The sequence below is a fragment of the Manacus vitellinus genome, unplaced genomic scaffold, assembly GCF_001715985.3.
Source record: "Manacus vitellinus isolate BGI_N305 unplaced genomic scaffold, ASM171598v3 scaffold_124_pilon, whole genome shotgun sequence".
Lineage (NCBI taxonomy): Eukaryota > Metazoa > Chordata > Aves > Passeriformes > Pipridae > Manacus > Manacus vitellinus.
Window position 1 is genome coordinate 60,138 of NW_021938921.1, and position 22,762 is coordinate 82,899.

General features: G+C 43.6%; 1 protein-coding gene across 2 annotated transcripts in view; it reads left to right on the forward strand.

Moving 5' to 3' along the window:
- The first annotated feature begins 853 nt into the window (after positions 1–853).
- Positions 854–22,762, forward strand: part of LOC103767581 (ubiquinol-cytochrome-c reductase complex assembly factor 1) — a 45,256-nt gene continuing 23,347 nt past the window's right edge. Inside the window, exons 1-6 of one of the 2 annotated variants that reach the window (XM_018067843.1) lie at positions 854–958; positions 2,583–2,687; positions 7,531–7,638; positions 10,498–10,570; positions 15,761–15,818; positions 22,119–22,227. In XM_018067843.1, the coding sequence (XP_017923332.1) occupies positions 938–958; positions 2,583–2,687; positions 7,531–7,638; positions 10,498–10,570; positions 15,761–15,818; positions 22,119–22,227 (474 nt within the window). In that variant the 5' untranslated portion in view covers positions 854–937. The remainder of the gene's footprint in view (positions 959–2,582; positions 2,688–7,530; positions 7,639–10,497; positions 10,571–15,760; positions 15,819–22,118; positions 22,228–22,762) is intronic. The other variant, XM_018067844.1, reaches the window with a different exon arrangement.

A 22,762-nucleotide genomic window follows, 5' to 3' on the forward strand; every position in this document is an offset into this window, starting at 1 on the left:
GATAAAGGCAATCCCTTCTAATAATATATACATTACTTCCAGTATTAGTGTAGTGCGTGTATGAAGGAGGCAAATATTGTACTAACTTGAATATCGCAGAAAATGAAAGATGCAAAGAAAGTGCAGGCAAAGAAAATTCCAATTCTTTTCCATATTACTGGCATTTTGTCTTCACTGAAATTTATTGGGACAATATGTGCTTTTGAAATACTAAAATTCTTAGCCATGCCTGAGTAAAGTAAGACAAAGATGCATAAAAGCTGTGAGTTGGATGGGGGCTTTTTGGAGCTCACTCTGTCAGCTGAAGAATGCTTCTTGAGCATTTGAATTTATTGTATAGACTGAAAAATTGTGGTGTGGTTTTGTGATGTAGACAGCCCACCATTTCCTTCCACTCATCTGTTTCTGCCATCAGACTTGGGTTGGATACTTGTACTGGAAGGCAAAATATTTTTATAATCAAAATTTATACTCCTGTCAAGCACAAGTTGGGAGTTGAATCTAAGGATTGTTAGAGTATCCTGAGCTGGAAGGGACCCACAAGGATCATTGAGTTCAACCCTGGCCCTGCACAGACACCCCAACAACCCCACCCTGTCCCTCAGAGCGTTGTCCAAACCCTCCTGGAGCTCTGGCAGCCTTGGGGCCGTGCCCACTGCCCTGGGGAGCCTGGGCAGTGCCAACCACCCTCTGGGGGAAGAACCTTTGCCTGAGATCCAACCTGAGCCTGCCCTGACACAGCTCCTTGTTGTTCTTGTTGTATGAATGAATAAAACTTGTGGAAGCAGAAGGGCAGTTAAACTGTTTCTGCATATTTGGGTCCTTTTCTTCATTGCTCCTGTCCCTGTTGCAGAGCTGCCAGACTGGAGTAACTCAGTGGATCACAGGATGCAGTGGGTTGCTCCAGACCGCCGCAGTCCCGGGCCAGTGTAGACGGATGCTCTGCAGTATTTTCCAGGTATGATGTCAGAGCATGTTAAACTGTGTAAACAAAAATGGGATGAGCTTAAATTGCTAAGAAAAAGTCATGTTTTTTCAATAAAGAGTCTTCTAGAAGTCTTTGCTGTGTATTGCTGAAATATCAAGGCAGCTCTAGAGCTCTGCTGCAAAAAGGGTGAGCTCCCACTCTTTGTTACAGGTCTTCATTCCGGCTGTGTCTTTTAATAGATCTAAGTTATTTAATTATTTAATAGATCTAAATGATCTGTCTTGAGGAGATTAAGTGCAGAAGTCCAAATGTAGGTGTCATTTTTCCAAAGCAGCTTTTACAATCCAGTCACAATTGGACATAATTTCCAGCACCTTATTTTCCAGAACACTTTACTTTATAGAATGTCTCCACTGGACAGTGGCCTTGGGCTTCCTAGTACTGGTGGATGTTTACCTTGCTGAGCACAATATTTAGTGTTGTCCAAGTGGAAGCTCTGCAGTTTGGCTTCCAGCTGTGTGACAGCAGGCACAGTGCCAGGGCGTGTCTGTCCAGAGTAAATCAACTGGAGCATCATGTGGTAGCAGGTCCTGAGAAAGGGGTGAAAAAGGTGTAGAAAATGGAGAGATGCTGGCTCTCAGAACAGAATCAGAGTCTGTCTCTTGTGTTTCCTTCCTGCATTCAATAAAACACGAGGGGGTTAAGCCTCTTCTTCATCTTCCTTTATATCACAACTCGTGCTGTAGAGCCATGACATTCAGAATTAGAAATTCCCTGTAAGCTCTTTGGCTTGAGTGTCTTTTCTCAGAGAAGACCTTCCAGTTCTAGGAAAATTGCTGGTGATTTTGTGACACAGCTCTACTATTAAAGCACAGTAGTGCAAGTGATGTTATAGCAAGTCACATACAGTGCTTGGAGGAGAGAGAGAAATGAGCAGTTGTGAAGTCATTGATGAAGTTGGGCTCAGTCTGAGCCACCAGTACATTCAATACCTGTCTGGAGGTGACTGCTCTGAACAGCATATTTAGTTTGAGTTAATTTATAAACAAGGCATTGCTAAGCTGGGGGTGCTGGGAGGCTGTGAGGGGTGTTTTGTTCAGGGTGCAGCTTCTTTCCTGGGGAGCCTGCTCACTCCTGCTTGAGAGTTTTCTCTGTTGTGCAGTAGCTCTGTGATACAAGTCATGTGCTCTGAAGTTACAGTGGTTGTAGTGGTAGCTTTTACCCTGTAAATTGTGTTTTCTCAAGTCCTTCCACAAAGACAATTGAATGGGCTATAAAGTTGTAGACAAAAATATCGTAAAGTCTGTTTGTCTGCAAGGTCAGGAAAAAGAAGTATTCTTCATTAAAAGACAAAACCATAATTAAAAGTAGTGTAAGCAAGTGAAAGCAGACAGCCTGTGGGTTTTGAGTGGAGTGTTCTACCAGTCCATTCCATCAGTACATTTATGGAACACTGGAAAATGAATGGTGTGGAGCATCAAGCATGGACAGCTATTTTGTTTGTAACAGTTATGATAATAAATTTGTGGTTTTTTTGATATAAAGTTTTTAAGGATTAGCCAAAACTAATTAGCAAACTGAGGGTGATTGGTGTAAAGTGAGGTCAATGATCTCTTAATTTTTTCCTTTTCTTTTCTTGTATCATTTTTACCAGAGACACAAGGCTGGCCCCTTCCGACTGTCCAGGGTCTGTCGAGGATTGATTCAAGCCAATGGAGCCACCACGCAGCAAAACAGGTCCTTTTACAATACAAATAAGGTGAGAAGAGCTGGATGCTTTTATTGTTGGAGGGCACATGTGCTGGGGATTATACAGGGACAGGAGGCAAAACACTGCTCAGAACATGTAGGAGAGGACTCAGCTTTTCTCTAAGATATTTTAGTGTGGTGAGAACAATGGGTCCAGTCATTTGAGAAGGAATTCTGTTCCTTTCCAGAAAATGAGGGGCTGGCATAGGAAGGTGCAGTTACAACTGGGTTATAAGGGTGAAGGTTCCAGTGATAATCCTGAGGGCTTCCTTCCAGTGAGGAAAGAAACTAAGTCAAGGGGAATAGTTGCTGGTGTGGAGAGCAGATATTCCTTCTGTACATATTAGAAGTGACAGGGTGGTTTCTGATTCTTTAGCTTGGGAATAAAGTATGATGACAGTTTTGGTATCTGCTAAACACTGAAAATTGTCATGCAATCTACTAATAACAGCTAATTATTGTCTAATAATTTATTTACTGTTCACCTGTACTATTTTGTTAATCTGTGGTCTATGTATCTTGTACATTTATTGTATTTTGTCTTGGAATAGAAGTTTTCTGGAACTGATTCAACTCCATAAGATTAGTTTACCACTTAAATTATGGGTGTCAGCATCCCTCAACTAATAATTATCCTGATTTGGCTCTTGTCAAGCCAGTGTGAAGAAAATGGCAAAATGGAATGCATGCCTGAGAAATGATAGGACAGAAGAAAGAAGAAAGTTAGGGATTGATGGGTAAAACTTCCATGAAAGCAGCAATCCCAGTTTGCTATCCACCTAGCAGTGTATTTTGCTGGTGTAGAGTTAGAGGTACATGCTAAGAAGGATTTAGAATCAGTTATTTTGACATGATAGAAGAAATGAAGGAAAACAAGGAGATGTGTGCAAGGAAAGAAGCCCTGGTTTCTCTTTACATTCGTTCTTAACTAGAGGTTTTCCTATCTTTAGTCTATTTTTTGGTGTTTTTCAGCTAGTGAGACAAACCAAACATCTTGCAGACAGGGAGACTGAGGCATGTCAAAAGGGGTTGCACAATTTATCGTGGCCAGAGCTAAAGGTGTAATCCAGGCTCCCAGACATGGTGCATCCCCCAGTCCCTGTTCCTGCCTGCACTGCTCTCTGCTACCCACACAAGCAGCATTTGCAGAGCAGATCTGGGAGAGCAGTGGATGACCAGATAGCAGATCCAACAAACCAGGAGTGGCATGAAGATCTTCAAGGCAGGACTCAAGACTTGCTTTTGATGTGTTGGAAAGGACTAGGGGAGGGATCCAAGGGTTGAAAGATGAATTGGGAAACTGGTTAAAATAGCCTTGGTGTAAGAAACCAGGCAGGATTTATGACCAGAGAGGAAGCAGTTTACAGCAGAGTAGGTTTGAGGTGGGTTTTTGGACAGCAACTTCATTATTTTGAATAAAGAAGTACTTACTCATCTTTGAAATGTGAACTTGACTGTGCACTCCTGGTGGGAAAGTGGTTTGGAACTGATGGTGAGCCCCAGGTGTTTCAGTTTATATTTGGTGTCAAAATTAAGAAGATTGTTTGCTTTAAGCACTGCATTGAGCAGGAAAGGCAGCCTGAGGTGGGCTTATCTCCCTTGCAGTGTCTTGATGAGCTTGTTTTTAGTGAGTTATACAACATATTTTTGAAGTTTTCTCTCTGTGTGTCATGGTTTAAGCCCAGCTGGCAACTAAGCACCACTGAGCCACTCGCTTCCCCCTCCTTGCCCTGATGATTCCTAGCTCTGATTTTATAGTGTTATAGGACTGTTTAGTTGCACTTGGCTGAACCAAGCACTCCCTGCTTAAATCCCCTCTCCATCTCCTGAGCTAGTCCAGGCTGACTTGCAGAGGAATGAAGCAAGAATCATGGCATTTCTTAGGAAAAACCTGCTTGCTGGCCAGACGAGATAACAGCAGTTGAATTGAGATAATTTTGGTTTTTAACTTCCTGTGTGCAATGAAAGACCTGTGCTGAGGGAGGCTTCATAATGCACGTGTGCATAAGAGGCCTGTGGTGAAGTTCTGCCTGGATTCTCTAGAGGTTCAGCGTGATTGTAATTCCTGTGGAGGAGATGAAGGTTGATTTAGTGAGTTTGGAGTGGCAGTGGTTATTGGACACAGGTTCTGCACTGAGCAATTCCTGTCATTGCCTGGCTGGGGGGGGATTATGGAGTTACAATGGAAGGTTAGGAGTCATTTGTAGTGTAGAGGAGAGTATTGCATGGGATATTCTTGAAGAGGAGGTGCTGAAAATTGGTTTAAATATTCACATACTGCCAGTAGACTCAGGGAGTCCATCACATGTGGCAGGGGCTGGGATGAGCCTTTGCAGACACTTTTGTTCTGGATGGTGAGAGGGCACACGGTGAACAGTTTTGACAATCAGAGAAGGATCTGAGTATCCCAGGAGGTCCTGGGCAGTGTGACACTGTCTGACAGGGTGACTGACAGCTGCTGAAGTGGTGCTGAGTGTGTTTCTCCCTGTTTCCCTGGATACTGGACATGGTGGGGTTTGAGCCTTTAACAGTGGACAATACACAGGGGCGAAGTGTTTTATCTCAAATGCTCAGGCCTGTCTGTGGATTATAATCAGGGATGCATTAGGTCTCAAAGCTACAGTTTTTGTCACCTTTACAGTTAGTTTTTAATTAAGTATAGCACCTTTTGCAGGATATGGGTCTATATTTTAATATGCATTTATGTATCATTCATGCCATTTCAAAAATCATTATACTAGTGCTAGGAAGGCTATAGAGAATGATCAGCAATGGGAAAAGCTTTCTGTATGAGAATAGGCTATTTTAGGACCCTTCTAAATTAGAGGGATGGGCATGTGTATGATACTGGCCTATAAAAGTCATAAAAGACTGAAAAGTGGAATAGAAAATGGTTGTTTGCAGGTTCTTATAGGAAAATTGGGAGCATCCAGGGAAATCAGTCATAGAATAGTTTGGGTTGGAAGGGACCTTTAAAGATCACTAGTCCAAATGACAAGGCTGGATTTCAAACAGGCACAGTTTTTACATGGTTAAACCCTGAAAGCTCAGCGTACCACACCTTTGTGTTATGGAGGTTAAACAGTTTCAAACACTGGGGTACTGAAGGTGCATCCAATTGGAGCTGCCAGAAATGACTGGATACATTTTCTAGTGCGGGAATGTCTGTCAGAAGCTGGACAGGTACACCCCAGGAAGCTTGGGGGGTGTGTGCTGTTTCTCTGCTTTCCTGTCTTCTCCAAGGAGCTGCTCCTGCTCCTCGTTGGAGTTGGCAGCCTGGTCTCATTGTTCTGGCCATGTGTGGCAGCCCTGGTGATGCTGAATTGCTTCCTTGCTAAGAAAATCCTTTTCTTAGTATGTTGATGTGTTAGGAGGAAATGTTTAGGGTAAAATGCCAGCAGCTTAAAACAGTTTAATATTTCTTTGGTCAGGGAACTTTCTCAGATTGTAATGGCTCTCAGATGTGTTTGCTTGAGTGTGTGTAGGAGATTCATGTGCAAAAAATGGGTTAAAAATAGAGTAATTTGTTGATAGCTAAAGGTCTGTACTGCAGAGTTAATTCATGGAAATCATTTGCTGGAGTACCAGTGGTAATTCCTGATGGCTGATTGCTGCTGCTAGGGTGCTCAGAGGCAGAATGCCAGGGAGTTTTCTTACCAGTTGTGCTCATTTGGGTTGGGGTAGTGTTAATTTTCTTCCCAGTAGCTGGTATGGGCTGTGGTTTGGATGTGTGCTGGAAACAGTCCTGATAACAGGGATGTTTTAGTTCCTGCTGAGCAGGGCTGGCACAGAGCTGAGGCCTTTTCTGCTCCTCACCCCACCAAGGGAATAGCTGGGGGTGCACAAGGATCCCATCTGACCCCAGGGACGTTCCAGACCATGTGGCATCACTCTCACACACAGAGCTGTGGGGAGGAGGAGGAAGGGGAGATGTTTGGAGTGATGCTGTTTGCCTTCCCAAGTCACCACTACTGTGACTGGCTGTCCTGGGGATGGCTGAACCTGCCTCCCATGGGAAGGGGGGAATGAATTCCTTGTGCTGCTTTGCTTGTGTGTGTGCTTTCTGATTAACTAATTAAACTGCGTTTACCTCAACCCACGAGTTTTCTACTTTTACCCTCACAGTTCTCTCCCCCATCCCCAGTTGCCCCTGGGGTTAAGCCACAGCATCAGCCCAGGGGTGTTTAAGGTGTAGAATTGGTCTGGAAGAGAATATTTATCTTCATGTTTGCAAGCACTGCAAGTCCTTGGGGAATAAATGCTTTCCTGATCTAGGTTTTCTGCAAGTACCACATTGTTTAGCTGAAGGGGAATAACAATCTGAGGGAGCTTTTTGGTGAGAACAGTGAGTTTGTGTAGCTTCACTGGTTTTAAAATGGAGCTGATGGTTTCTATAATGTGTAATTACTCTAGGATATGATATGCCTGTGAGAGGAAGAGAGGGAATGTAAAAGGTTCGCTTTATTTACTCTCTCTCTGTGATTTGTTTGCTTGTTTTTTGTGCAAAAAACTTAAACCCAATTAAAAACATGGACCTAGAAAGAATATGGGAGTCTAGGATAGGAGCCATATTTTGGAAAGCAGGCTTCTCTACAAATTATTTGAATGTAAGCTGCCAATGGGATGGTTTTATCACAATGGTTTGCAGTGTTTGCATTCATAAAGAGAAGAATGTCACATAGGAAAACCAAGGTAATATTTTCAGAGAAGACCTAAATATGTGTTTGTTTTGTTGAAAAAAGACAGTGAACAAAAAACCTAAAATTCCCTATTAAATCTGTGTCTTTTCTAACTAAAATGATTTTTCAGATTTAATTGCTGAGACTGAAATATGTGCTATTTCAATTTTACAGCATCTTTCTGCAAAAGATTCCTTGCATCCTTCTGAAGAGAAAGTGGGTGCTTTCACAAGGATACTAGAAGCAATGGGGTTCACAGGACCACTCAAGTACAGCAGATGGGTAAAGCAGTCATTTAATAATTCTTTTGGTTGTTTGATTGTTCTAAAAAGCAGACAAAAAATCTGCACATTTTTTTCTTGTGATAGGAATAGTACTTAGTGGAAAATTGTTAATTACCCATGTAAATACCTGTTTTCTGATGTAAGGAATAATAATCCATAGCTTGAACCTCCCTTGATCTGTCCACTGCCATCATTGACACAGGTGCCAATATTGCTTTTGGTTTGTGTGGTCTAAAGCCTTCTTGAATTTCTTCAAATATTTGATTTTTTCATTTCATTTGTGCACCAAAACCCACAGTAACAGCCTTACTGTGCAAGTCAAACACCCACATAGTCCATCATCTTATCCCTAATAATGACCAATTGCTGTAAATTGGGAAGAATTCGATTACAGGTAAAGCACATTGTGATATTTGTCTCATGTGCTCCTTCAGCTTCCACCAGTTTCAGGACTTCCTGCATGAAAACAGACATTTTTGGTATAGTATTTATTGATTTTTTTCTTCTGTAAATTGGTCCAGTTGCACTTGGAACTCTTGTTTGTAGCTTCCATAGCATTCAGTATCAGGGATTTCCATAGCCTGAGGCACCACTGGGGGAAGAAGTACAGGTGGTTTTAGTTGATGCCTTTTAATTTTGTAGTTAAAAAAAAAAAAAGGTGATTATTCTGCCTTCCACTGATGATTTTATAGGCCTGTATATTATATAATATCTACGCCTTTCCCTGCAGTGAGAAGGCTGAGTCTAACTTGTTTCTTTTACTGAGGCTCTTCCATGGTTTGATTTTTGTTGCCCTTCTCTGAGCCTCTCCCAGGGTTCTGTATTTCTGGGGCTGGAGGGTCTCCCAGGCAGTCAGGAGGGAGATATGGTGTGTTGCTGTTCAAGGCACTGCTCAGTGGTAGTTGACCAGGTCAAAGTCACAAATAGATCCTTCCCTTTATCCTTTTTTTTTTTTAAATAGCCCTTTCATAAAGCAGGTGTTAACACTGACTAAATGAGAGCAGTTCAGTAAGAAACACCTTCACTTCCTTAGGCAGAAGGAAAAACATGGAATTCATAATTTCTTTTCTCTGAACTGGAAGAGAGTATAAAAGAGTGAGAGGAAAAGGCAGCTTGAAGAAAGGGCTGAGCCCAATTGTGTTGGAATTAAAATCAGTTCTTCGAATAGAAAAAAATTAAAAATAATAAAAATGTTAAGGTGCTTTGAGTATCTGCAAGGCAGAGTGCACCTCCTCTGAGACTGCTCTGAAACTGTTGCTGATTGCATCTTGCTCCTCAGACAGTGTAAAGCAAAGATAACTGACCCCTAAGAGGCTTAGGTATTTTGGTTTAAATCAGTTGCTTTAATCAGGTGATGCTAAACCTCATGAGAGTGTAGTTTCTCTCCCATGTGCTTGTGTACATATTGTTGTAATAAAGATTCTTATTAGCTCTAAGTGTTGATTCAGAGTTCTCCTTAATTGCTGCTCTTTACTGCCTGCTTTTGGCTGGGGAACCTGGGTTGGGAGAGTTATTTTGTGGTTAGGCCCCAAGAGACCTGAGTTCATTTTTGGCCTTGCCAGTGCTCTCTAGGAGATCTTTGGGAAGTTTCTTCATATTTCTCTGCTTTTTTTCCATTTTCTTCTCCCTTCCCCCACACCTCTTCTACACCCTAAAACTTCCATGATTAAATTTCATCAGTTCCTCCTTTGTTACCTGCCTTATTTGAGGGCTGGATTGTGGGGACTGTTCTTTGCAATATGTTTTTAATGTCTAGTAATGCCTGCTCTGGGGCAGTGGCTCTCACCAGGGACATCTCTGTTCCCAGGCCAGGCAGTGTTTCCTTTAAAAGGGAAACCTTCAGAACTCCTGTAAGCAGTGTAAATTATTTTACTTCAAGAAGTTTAGATGTAGGTTTGATTTTTGACAGAAGCCTAAGATTACTGAGTCAGAAAAATAATGGGCTCCTGTGTTTCCTCAGCAATCAGTTGCAACTTCTTTATTTTCCTTTTGGCTGTAGGAGACACAAAGAATTACTTTGGTGATTTGAACTGCCATTTAACAGGCAGAGTGCTCATCCCTGTAATATAGTGAGCACTGAGAGGGTCCCCAGTATATGTCACTAAAAACAAAAAAGACAAAAAAGACAAAAAAGCAACCCAAAGCCAAGGCCACTTCCTGGCTTAGGCAGGGGAGTGGGTTGTGGAGTTTTCAAATTTTTCTTAATTTTTCTTCCCCTGATATTAGCAACCAGGAATGGCTGACAGCTCCTTAAGATCTTTGCTTTTAGTTATTGTGACCTTCGAAGTTTCAGCACGTGTGTCTGTGTTCTGGAGGATGCACTGGAGGTGTTTTGGGTACAGTGGCAGGCCAGAAACAAAATGAGAAGTGCCAAAGCACCTGGGAATACCTCATGTCATTTATCATTTGGGATTCCTCTCTCACTCTCCAAGCTTAGTCAATCAAGTTTCATTTTTCTAGGAAAAATCTATTATTTTTAGGACATTTTATTTTAGGACATTATTTACTATTTTTAGGGCATGTCTGGTATGTGACTTATTTAAAACTTGAATTATACAAAACACTCTCAGTGGTGTACATCACTTAGAGTTATTAGAGAAAACCAGGAATTGTGAATTGGACTCTTTTTCTGTTAATATATCAAGTGTTGTATCCAACTAGAGTTGGAAGGATATTCAAGAAGCCATTTAATAACTTTTTCCCCTCGAGGCAAGATTCATTATCCTGGCATAGTTTAAAGTGATTGTGATGACCAAAAGAAGTGTTTTCAGCAAGGGGCAGTGCATTTACCAGCTGCAGCAGGTCCGGGAGCTCTCGGGAACGAGGAGTTCAAGTGTTGCCTTTCCTTTTGCCGTAGAAGATCAAGGTGGCGGCGCTGCGCATGTACACGTGCTGCGTGGAGAAAACCGACTACGAGGAGTTCTTCAGCAGTAAGTGATGGGCTGGGGGTTGTGGATGGGGCTGCTGCCCTGCTGAGACAGCTCGTGGTGGAACTGTGCCATTAGATGTGCTGACACCAACAAAGGTGACAGCAAAAGGACTGACTTGTCAGCCGCTGCCAGCGCGCGGTCAGCTGGGAGCTCACAGTGCTGCAGGGTTCCCTTAGGCTCTGCAGTGAGGAGGGCAGCCTCTGGAGTCTGGGATTGTTAATTTTACCTGCTGCAGTGGGGATAGGTAAAACTCAGAATATCCTGGACTTTGAAAGATATTGCCTTTTTTATTACCAGGTGTGGCATAAACTAAGAATTCAAATATCTCTTCCCTTTTTACGCTGGTCAGATGGTCTCTGTGCCCTGTGTGGTGCCATCCCCAACATAACTGGGACACAGCTATGAGAACCATCCCCATCCTCTGAGGCACAACTTTTTTATGGTATGAGATCATAGGGTCCTACCAGTCTCTCTCCCTCGTGGCTGGGCCAGGTTTGGCTACAACTTAGAGACTTTCTATATTTTTACTGACCATGACCAGGACACATCTCTTGCCTGAGTAGAGAGTATGACTAGAACAGAGACACAAGGCCCTCCTATAAGTATATAGGCATAATATTGGCTTGGATTGGGTTGGCTTTTCCATGCTGTACACAACTATTAGCTAAAAATCTGTTGCTGCTTTGAGTGGTATCAGATCTGGCTGGTGAAGGGGAAAGATGTGTTTTTGAGACTTACATAAGCTTCAGTAATATTTTTTCTTGTGTGCTTTATTTCCTATGTTAGTGTGATTTAGCTGTAGTAAATCCATTACCTGGATCTGGCCTGTCACTGGGATTCCTGAGCTACCAAGTACTTAGAGCACAGGTTGGGCTGCCGCCTCTTGAGAGATCAGCTGAAGGGACACCTTCATCCAGTGCACAGCTTATTGAGGGTGGTTTGTTACATGGTGTTGCTACTGCAAGATTTTCCAGTGGCTTCCAGAAGGTTTTCCAAACCTGTGATGTGGTTTCAGCGGTTGCAGGAGTGAGAGGACTCTGTGAGCAGTAGGATTCACCACTAGTGATCAGAAACTGAGAACCTCCTTTTCCCTGTGCACACCCCTCTCCCCAGCTCTGTCCCCCCCAGGCTTGCTCAGATAAGTTCTCTTCTGTCTGTGGTATTTATCTCTCAGACAGGGGCTTTCCTGTTTTTAACTGGTGTTTCACCATCTCTGTTTAATTGTACAAAGATACATAAATGTTGTCCTTGATAAAATTTAAAGGACTATCAAAGCATGTCTGTGAAAAAGATACTGGCACAGATATTCAGACTCAGTATTGAGTAAAATCACTTCAGCTGTGTTTTTAATTTTGTCTTACTGTTTTAAAAAGAAAACATGTATTTTAAATGGTAACATATATTTGCGTTGACTTGAGACAGTTGCTGCTAAGGATCAGGACAGTTTGCTGGGATTGATGGAGTGCACTGGTGGTGTAAGAACACCTGTGGTGCTGGGGTCAGTGCTTGTGGTTCCAGAGAAATTGCTCACCATGTCTTCATCAAACTGGGTCAGTCAGGAGCTGGTTTTTTCCTTTTTTCAACTACAGATGGACATTGCTTAAGCTCATTGTTCCCTCCTGAAGGAGCAGCCTGGGGGATGAGTAGGAACAGAAACTACTAACTCTGAGCTCTCTCCCCTGGTGCTGCAGCAAGCCCGGGTGTGCCCGAGCCTGTGGGGTGGGTGTTGCAGCCCCTCCTGGTGCCGAGCAGGGCTGGGGAGCCCCGAGGGCAGGATGGTGCTGCTGGGCCAGTGCCTGTGCTGTGCTTGTGCTCTGCTGCCCCCAGCACTCCTGGCTCTACTTGCAGGGTGTTGATATCCAAGTGAACTGCACAGAGGCAGCTCTGCTCTCTGGAGAGCTTATTAGCTCTTTCTCTGCTGTGTGTGAGCTCTGTGAACCCGCTGAGCTGACCCTGGAAACCTCCAGCCGTCCACATGTGAAACCACTGGTGGGCTCGTTAACCCCGAGTGAGCAGAACCAGTTCTTCACAGAGCCTTCTCCAGTGCTCCTGACGTGCTTTTGTGGTGTGCTGGTGTTGTGGCAGGAATAGCAGCTGCACTGTGACCCTATGGAACGTGGACTGGTGTGTGGAATTTGTCAAGTAGTGCTCTGACAGAGGTGACAGAGGGTGAAGAGTGGATAGTGTGAGGACTAGGACAATGTCTTATGGGCTCTCTTCCTATCTCACTGTGTTTCTGCTGATGCACACTGGAATTTCCAGCTCTCTGTGGCACTGTGTGAGCCCTGTGAACTGCCTGTCTCTGTATATGCCTTAGAACAGCAGTTCCCAAAATACAGACTATGGATATGCAAGTCATAAGGCTGCTTTAGAGTATAAAGGAGGTGTTTTAATTGAGACTCTCAGTATGGTACTGCACTTAATTTTATTATACCTGCCATTCCATTGTCTCTTGGTTTTGGATCATTCATGGAGAAAACGTGGGAACTCTGCTTTAGAGCTTGTATCCCAAATGTCTGTACTGTGCTGCTTGTGTGGAAAGTGGAGCTGTTTTAGGACTTCAGCTGTTTCTTGTTTAAAGGAGAAGAGAGAACCAATAGAGGGAATAGCAAAGTTCCTGGTGCCAGGCTTGGCAGAGAGCTTGGGGAGTTCCAGTGAACTGGAGGAGGCAGCCTGTGAGCAGAGAGCTTCATGCCTGACCTCAGACTTGAAAGGTCAAAAGAGCTTCTAGGATCAGGCAGGTGTTACTCAGAGCTGAACTGGAGTTTGGCTGATGAACATGGACTGTAGAGTTACCTTGAATTCATCTTCAGCTGTTAACTGTTAACTGCTCTCCTGTCAGGCAGCTGCAGCAGCAGGGAGCTGACCCTACCAAAACAGCCTTTTGATGACTCCTGGTGGGACTCAAAGCAGCTCCAAAGGGCTGAAGGTTAGAAAACTCTGGATTCTTGTGTCTCCCGTAGCCCATCAGCTGCCTGTCACACTCAGGGGAGCACTGACACAGTGCACCTGTTCTCTTGCAGGATGTGGGGATATTATCCCAGGGTGTCCTTTCTAAAATTGTGGGAGTGGCAAAGATGATCTGTCATGAAAAAGTCCATGGTCCAGTTTTGCATCCCTTACCTGATGAATTTTAAGTGCAGGACATAACTGCAGGAAAACATATGTCCTCATAATCCTGAGCATTCATGTCTCTTATGGTACCAGCCATGTGACCAGGATGTGTTCTGTGCACAGAACAGGTTTGTTCCCCAGCTGTTATCACAGTAATTTCATAGGTAGCTTTACCAGCAGACATTTTTTCTAGATCTAGTCCTATTCTGAGGGGAATAATTTTCCGTTTCATTGTAGGATGGAGCTTTCTCCCCAGTTAGTTTCCCAGAGTAAGGTGTTCCAACCCCCTGAAGTTTAGAATTTGATTCTTTCTACAAAGCTGATAGCTGAGAGCAAGCTTGTTGCTTTAAAGGAGCCACCCCTCCTTTAAATTTACGATGCAGACAGTCCTAATATAGAAGCTAAAAAATGATTTATAAAAATAGAATTGCAACACTTGGAAAGTTAGAGAAAAAAAATCTTCCCTCCTGGGTACTGAATAGGTCTTTACAAACTTTCCATGTTTCCAGGGGTAGAGGTGTGAGCTTTGCTTTCCACTGCAGAGTGATTTCTGTGGTGGGGGACTGATCCATGGGAACTCCTCCTTGAGAAACCTCTGTCTGAACTGGGTGTTTGACTCCTGCCTGTGGAACCTCCGTTGACTGAAATGGTTTGGTTAATGCAGGCATTGTGTGCTCCTGCCCTAGTTAGAGATGCCTTGGCGTGGCTTTTGGTCAAAGTAGTCGTTTCTAGGCACAGGAACTATTTCTAATAGGAATGAGAGAGCCAAAAGGGGAGAAGGGTGAGGGAGATTTGTGTTTAATCTCCAAACACAGACTGTTAGTGTCTTTGTGCTGTCTTAGAGGTGATGTATGGGCACTGATGCTGAAGCTTGGCACCTCCTAGGACTGATGGAGTCATCTCTCTGGGGAGGGAGGAATAGTCATGATTTGTTTGGTTCTTCTGGTGGTTGCCTGACCAGAGTTGGCAAATATAAAGAAAGGCTGTGAAAGTATTGCTTCGTGATCCAGGTGAATCTCCTTGGTAATACTTATGAGCCAGGAAGTATAGGAGTTAGGAAGGAATATATTAAACACAGGGAAGATAAGGTTGACTTCCTTGGGACACATCTGACTGGAGAGCCTGTTCCTGAATGCTCTCTGGGCCTCTTCCAGCTCGGTTTGAGCAGCCCAGAAGACAAGGCCAAGTGCTGGGTAGGCCAAGACGACTGTGTCAGATCCTTCTCATTAGGTACTTCCCTTAAAAACTTCTCCAGGAAACAGATGTAGAGGTGAGTGCCTGGGGGGGAGGTTTAGGATTGACAGGAACTGAAGGACTTAGTGTGCACAGAAACCATAGGTCCATTTTTTTCAAGCATGAGGAAGAGGACTGTGGTTTCTGTGCCACACAGCCTGAATCTCCAGCCTCACCCCCTAAGGGCACGTGGAGATCCTTTGTGTGAGCACACATATGGACAAACCAGCTCTGGGAAAACCAGTGCCTGTGGGAGTAGAGCTAAACCTGCAAACAGATTGTTTGTGTGGTTGGTCAGTGGTTTTAATCCAAATGTAGCCTGACAGGTACGCTCAGAGTGCTGGGGGCTGTGCTGGAGTAAATCAGGGCAGATTTACTGATTTACAGATTTACAGATTTACCCTGACAGTGGAATCAGAGACACAGAACTCTGTCCCTGGCAGGAGAGAGCAGCACATACAGAGGAAGAGTGTAAGAACAGAGCAAAGCATCCATTGATTCCTCCCTGTTATTCATTCCTGCTTTGGGACTTTGTGACCTAGAAGCCACGTTTGTCTCCTTCTCCATTTTTTAATTTCCCCCCCCGTAAATGTTATCCAAGTGAACCCCAAACACCTGAAACCTTTCAGAATCTGAAGGTCCTGTGGGTGCATGTTCTAGAGTTTGAGCACAAACATGACAGTAAATGATATTTCCTCCAATGTATATGTACTGTTATTACTGAAAAAAATTACCAAAGTGCATTTAGGTTTTTGTGTAGTGGATTTCAGTTAGGGACAAAATGTGATGGAGTTTATATTAATATTTAGTTTTGTTTTTGTGTTTTCCCCCCTTCTCATCAAGGGTGCCAAATGCCTGATACTTTGAATTCATGGTTCCTAGTAGCCCAGCTTCATGTCTGGTAAGTGAAAATCAAATTAGTAATATAATTATTTTCAGGAATAGAGTGATATGTATGTATCTTAATGTGAGGAAAAAGTAGGCTCTGTGCTTGTTGATAATAGAGGATTTATTCATTTTACTGATGACTGAACTACAGCACTTTTCTACTGAAGAACAAAAAGTCCCATAGAGAACCTGACATCTCTTACATCTTAAAATTCCTCACTAGTGGAATGATCTTTGCCATGAGTTTTCTAAAAGCCTTTCTCAGGCTGTGTGGAAAAATCTTACTTGGGTGTTTTAGGAAAAGTTTAAATTTATGTAAAAGTCTTTTAAATTGGGAGAATTTGTGGTGATGAGAAGCATTTAACAAATTATAGCACTGGCATTTACTCTTGCACCTCTGAAAGGCACATGCAGGGGGGTGAATGCCAGCTTGGCTGCATGTAAAAATATCTGACACCTTAAACATGAATTTTTTTTCCCCTTTTTCGTTTGTGAAAGTAGTAGCCAAAAAAATCAGGTTTTCATCTAGCATTACACACTTGTAAAGGTCAGGGGATGCACAAGGGAGTACAGTCATTTTTGTAAGTGCCAGATCTTTCAGGGAACTGAAGTCCATAGACTTGGGGTTCAGCTGTCCAAAGGCTGAAAGGAAGTTTGTACTGAAATAGCTGCACTTAAGGCCCCTTATTTCCTTGCCTCCTCCTTTTCCCCTTCCCTCCTTTTAATTTCCTGTCTCCTCAATATATTGAAAGATGGGGCAGCTCATTACACTGAAGAGTGAACAAATTAGCAGAACCATTGAAATCAGTGAATGAAATCAGTGGAATCAAGGAAGGAAGACCCTTGAGATATGCAGTTTATTTATTTCCTAATCTTCCCTGTGGGAAAAAGGCTTTAAAAATTAATTGATAAGCTAATAATTCATATAGATATTTGGAAAACTAGTGCAATAAATATTGAAAAGCAAACTGTAAGTGTCTGGGGAAAAACAAAAAGAGGTAAGATGAATCTACTAAGAACACACTTTTTTTCACATCATCTTTGTTTCTCAGTGACGGGAAAATATATCTTGTGATTGATGGACAGTATGAAATTCAAAATTAATAATAAAAATAAACAAGGGAACTATGATAGAGATGAAATTGGTATAGGATAGGCACAAATTTCTAAGATCAAAGTGCTACTTAGGCTTCTTTTGAAGAAAGCCAAGAGTTGCCAGGCTTTGAGCTGGTGATGGTAAGGAGAGATTGACTGAGGAGAATTGAAGTTCTCTTATGTGTAGGATACAGGTTGACAGCAGTATCCTGCACAGGCAGGATAGAACCAAATCCCTCTGCCTCGTGTGACAGCAGTGAGAACTCGAGTGTGGAGGGCAGCACTGAAGGTTAATTTTTCCAGGGTGTGTGAGTTTGGCTCCTTTGTGTTCCTGGTGGCTTGACCTAAGGAGCAGTGTCATTCTGGACCTCAGATGGGAGATCCAGTTTGATATTCCAGGACACAGAAGCCTGTGACAGGCCTGCTCACTGCCTGGGTCATTGGGAAATGCTGCAGGCTTTGCTTCTGCTGAGCTCAGTGACCAGCATCCTGCCATGGCATGGTTTGCTTTCCCAGGCAGGTTTATTGCCCTGCTCTCTGGGATTCTCTTTCTTTAAGCAGTTTGACCTCAGTAAGGTGGGAGTGGAACATTATCACTTTTACTGGCTCTGGCAGGGTCAAGGACATCCCACCCTGTCTGAAGGCTCCCATCCTGTCTCTCTTGCTGGACCATTTGCCTCAGAGGCTTGAGACCTTCCTGAGCTGGTGGCCAGTGAGGTGCCACAGAGATCATGATCGTGCTCTGCTCCCCCTTGCAGAGCAATCTGCATCACTCTCTGATGTACTGACTTCTTCCCTCTTATTCAGAGTTTTGGTTTCCACTGATTTACAGTGTCTTCTGGAGCTGGAGAAGGTGAGAATTTTTCCTAGTTTGGTAAACTTCGCCTCCTTTCTTGCTGTTGTCATTTCCCAGCCTGTTCTAGTCAACTTTTCTGTGCCCTTTGTGTCCCAGTTTTTATGGACTTAAGGTGCTTGTCAGGGCATAACTTCTTATGTTACAGATTCTTGTGGGTCCTCTTTGAATCTCCAGCTCTTATTTCTTCCTGTCTGGTGAATAGGATTTTTCTACTTACCTCCAGTCAGAAAGGGAGGAATTCGGGCTCTCGTGTTTAGCTTCTGCTTTTGCAAACTTCTTTCAAGATAATGTTCCTTTAGAAACACTTCAGTGCCTTCCAAGGCAGTGCTAAAATCATGCTTTAAAAAAAATCAACCCACCGATATTATTTAGAAAACCAACCTATCATTATGCTTTCCTAGGTGTAATGCTTTTATAGGCTGTTTCTGTTACTTCACACCTTTGATGTCAGGGGGACTCCTGGCTTTATGTTTGGAAGTTCAGACCTTTAGAAAATCTCAAGCTGTTCATCTCCACTGCTGGTTTGCATTTTCCCATGCAGTGTGAGTGGAGTATTGGCAGAGTCCAGAGCTGTTACCAAACTGCCAAAGAAATTACTTGGGTGGCTGCTAAGAAGTGCCTTGCTTCAATAGTTATCATGCAGATACCTAGAGCTGCCTTCATATTTTCACCAGACCAGGAATGGTGACATCCCTGAAGTATTTAGGATCAAAATAGTCGTGCTGCAATTCCTGTTCTGAAAGGATCAAAGACCTGTTGCAAAAGTTCATCTAAGCATTGTTTTTCTTAAGGAAATCTGCACTCGGCAAGGTTTTGATCAGCCTGAGGAAGTCCAGATGAGAACAAGAACCACTCAATATGTAGAAAACAATTCCTGCAGGAAAAGATTCCTCTGATTTGCATATAGAAGCCTGAGGACACTGTTTTCTTTTGAAATGTGCTGCTTCAGAAGAAAGGGAACAGACTCAGTTTCATGGTAGAGGGCTTTAATTGCATCAGAATAGTTTTGCTTGAGAGAGATTTTAGGAATAAGTTTATTTGGAATGTCTCAGGCATTTAGTTGGTCCTGCCTTAACATGAGGGAGTGGGCTACAATGGCCTGAGCAAAGGCCCCAGGGGAGAGGAGGCTGCACAGCCAGGCTGGGTTCTGTCAGCTGGTCCCAGCAGAGCCCTGTCCATGCTGGAGGTACAGCAGTGGGTGGCCAGGCTGGGGCACAGGAGAACATGCAAAACCTCCTGGGGGTGACTTCAGAACTCTGCTCGTTGTCACAATTCACTGCAGTGCAATGTCACAGCAGAACTGAGGCAGTCTGTTCAGGAGCTTCCTGCTGTCCCCCGAGCTGGTGGCTGTCCATGAGTGGGTTAAACAGAATAAAGCCCTCCAAAACTGCTGTTGATACTTGTGTTGTTAAGCCGGAGGAGTTTCTCTGAACAACAGTAAAGTAGCTCCAGAAACAGTTACTCTGGAGCAACTGAGGAAGCAGGAATGAGTGGCCAGGTGCTGGGGACAGCAGGAAGCTTTGCCCTTAATGGATCATCTCACCTCAGTGCATGGCACAGGGCAGTCATCAGGGTGGTGCCAACCCTCACTTCTGGTGTTCAAGCCAGTCTGGCACACTGGGAGTACAGAAGCAGCTGTAGCTGAGGCTGTTGTGGGAAATCTCAACATCTCAGCTGAGATGGGTCGAGTTACAGATGCTCCTGTTCCTTTTCAGTCATCCTTTCATATCATTTTCTTCTAACATAGTCGCTCTGCATAACTTGAATAAAGCAAAAATTATCCAACCCAAGCAGTGTGAGGTAGACAGCTTTCTAAAGATAGTTTGGAGTAATTTTGCTTTCATGGTTTGATGAAGATGAGCCAGTATTTGACTAAACTACAGCACAGATTCTGTAGTGAAACAATAAAATGTTTCACACCGTGGTGATCCAGTTAGGAGGTTTATAGGCTTTAAAGAATCTGTGTCTTTTAAACCTCAGACAGCAGGTGAAGTAACAAACTACCAAACTTTCAAATAAACTGCAAAATTCCATGATCTCACTCATGGTGCTGCAGAACAGCTCTGTGACAGCACTGCATCCAAACAGAGCTGCCTTTTAGGCTCCATGAGTAGCAGGTTTTCCTCTGAACACCACTCCAGTCCTGCTCATCACTGACCAGTTGTTGGCTGTTGGTCTGTCACCACTCTCTCCTCCTGCCTTTCCACCACTAAAGGCACACAGGGTAGGAACCACTATTTGTGCCTGGAAGGAGGTTTTCTTGCCAAGCCACTCTTTTTTTTTTATTTTATTTTTCTTTTTTTTCCCATCCCTGAGTTTGTGTATTCAGCAAGAGAAGTATAGAAATGCTTTTTTAGCCCAAAATTTGTCCTTTAAACTGAGTCTTTTTTACTTAAGAGTGTGTAAAATTTTTGGATTCAGTAACTCTTACCAATTCACTTTTTTGTACAGCTCAATTATGTAAATGCACAAAAAGAACAAAGGTTTTCAAACGGGTGGAAGTAAAACAAAAGTTTTACGCTCTTTGTGCATTTGTTTTGTGGAAGGGCTGGTACCTGGACAGTTGTTCTCTGACCACTGTTTGAGCAGAAAGCTTTGTCATCTTTCTGTGAACAAGTGAGGGTTTGGTTTTGATACCATCTTAATTGCATTTGTTTGCTGGGACAGTGGTGCTGTTGGACAGACACCGAGTTGTCACTGCCATAATGTAACCCTTGGGAATCCTTACACAGCTCTGGTTCCTGAGACAGAAATTGCCACATTCTTCCCTTGTCTGACTGCCCTTGCCCTTCTCCTCCTGTCGTCTCCCTGGAATCTCTCAGTCCCTCCACCTTGGAGGTCTCCTTGCCATGCCTCAGTCCCTCTCTCCAGTCTCAGACCTCATTGCACCTGCTGGTGTTGGAGCTTGAGCTGTCTCTCGTAGAGCCAGTGTCATTTTGAGAAGCTCTGCATCTAGACATCAAATTCTGGTCTGTGGGCTTTTCTTCCTTCAGTGTTATGTTTCAGTTCAATGGCCTTTATATGGGACTTGAAAGTCTGGTTCTGACCAGAAAGAAGAATATGGGACTGAAGTTTTTGCTGCCTTCTGTTTCATTTGTCTCTGTGACTATCACTTGCAATAAGTTTTGCTTCTTTTGCAAGTTAATGTCTTTACTAGTCAGTAGACAAGAAAATCCATTGTAAAGATTTTCATCTGTCCTTTTACAGGGCACACTTCAGGTGTTTATGATTCTCCCCGTTGAGTTGGCATTCACAGGTCACCAAATTCTTTTAATGCCTGTAGATCTTATATACACTAAAGAAACAAATCTATTAAAAAAAAAGATAATTTTTACCTCTCAGCTCTTGTGGCACATTCAGCATTGTTAATGTGCACCAGCTTCCCAGTGGCCCCCAGCTCTGCTGGTTTTACATGAGCCATAAGAAGAATCACCTGCAAGCAGCTTCCCACTTGCAGCATGTCTGTGAAAAGCAATGACTTCTCTCAGCTCCAGCGTTTGAGCATACAGTCACTCAGTCAATCCTGGGCAGGCACTTGTGCCTCAGCACAGGAGCAGAGCTGGTTTATGAGGCAGAGAGGATGGGACAGGTGATGGGACTGGTCCCAGCTCAGTGAGGGAGCTCAGCCTGGGCTTCAGTTCATGCTCTTTACAGATGTTGTAAAAAAGGCAAAATAAAATGTTTGTTCATGTGATTTATTTTGTAGGCAGAACAGCAGCAATGAAGTTTGAGTGGCTTTAATGCTTTTAAACAAAAGTAAAACAACTCAACCTGATATTCTCATTAAGATCCCACAATGCACTTTCAGACCTCTGAGTTGGTCTCACATGTGCTGCGGGGGGGGGTTTTGCCAGGTGGTTGGACACGTATCCAAAGACCCCTGTAGTTGAAATAATTTAGGACATTGCTAATGTGAATTTGGTCGAAGCCTGTAACTTGCTTAAGGTTTCCCAGCTTGGCTGGTTGGGGCTCTTACAGCACTTCAGTGCATCAAGCTGAGCTGCAGCTGGCTCAGAGCCTGGGATAGCCAAGCCATGTGTTCCTGCTCCGAAGGGTGAGATGTTCTTAAGGCTGAGGAATTCAGGTTACAGTAGTGTTGAACTAGATTACAATGCTGACAAGAAGAATAGAGCCCACTAGCACTCTTCCATGGCTGCACTGGCCAAAATCCAGCAGATACAGCTCCTGAGTGTAGAATAGAAGAGTTTATTTAAAAAAAAAAAAAATCTCCTCGTGTGTTTTTTTTTCCTGACCACAAACATATACTGCGAGGAAAATCTTAAATGAGCTGAAATATATGTCATTTATTCTTCCCTTCTGAAAGAAGCCGTGGGAGCTCTGACTGTGGGTGTGTCCTTGCAGGATGTGCCTGGTGAGGATGAAGCAGGAGGGCCGCACGGGCAAGTACATGTGTCGCTACATCGTCCACTGCATGTGGGAGGATGTTGAGCAGCGTGGTAAGGTCATGGGGGTAAGTTCTCTCTGGTGGTGGTAATCCTGATGATTCCCGTCTTTCAATGCTTTTGTGACTTTGCATTTCTTAGAAGAATGCCTGAGAATCAACCTGCAGCTGCTCCTTTATTTCTTTATTGGCTTAAGCTGGTGCATGCAGCCCTCATTCCTGACCATTCATTCCCTCTATTGAGCCACTGAGATTGTTTCTGAAAGTGCATCATGGCCTGGATGAAGATATTGATTTGGTTTAAATGAAGGAATTTCCCACGTGGTTTGCCATGTGACTGCAGAAATGGGTTTTGCTATTGATGGGATATGTTATTGACCTGGATGAGGGGATTGAGTCCACCATCAGCAAATTTGCAGATGACACCAAGTTGGGGGGAAGCCTTGATCTGCTGAAGGCAGGAGGGCTCTGCAGAGGGACCTGGACAGGCTGGATCCATGGGCTGATTCCAATGGGATGAGGTTCAACCAGGCCAAGTGCTGGGTCCTGCCCTTTGGCCACAACAACCCCCGGCAGTTCTACAGGCTGGGGACAGAGTGGCTGG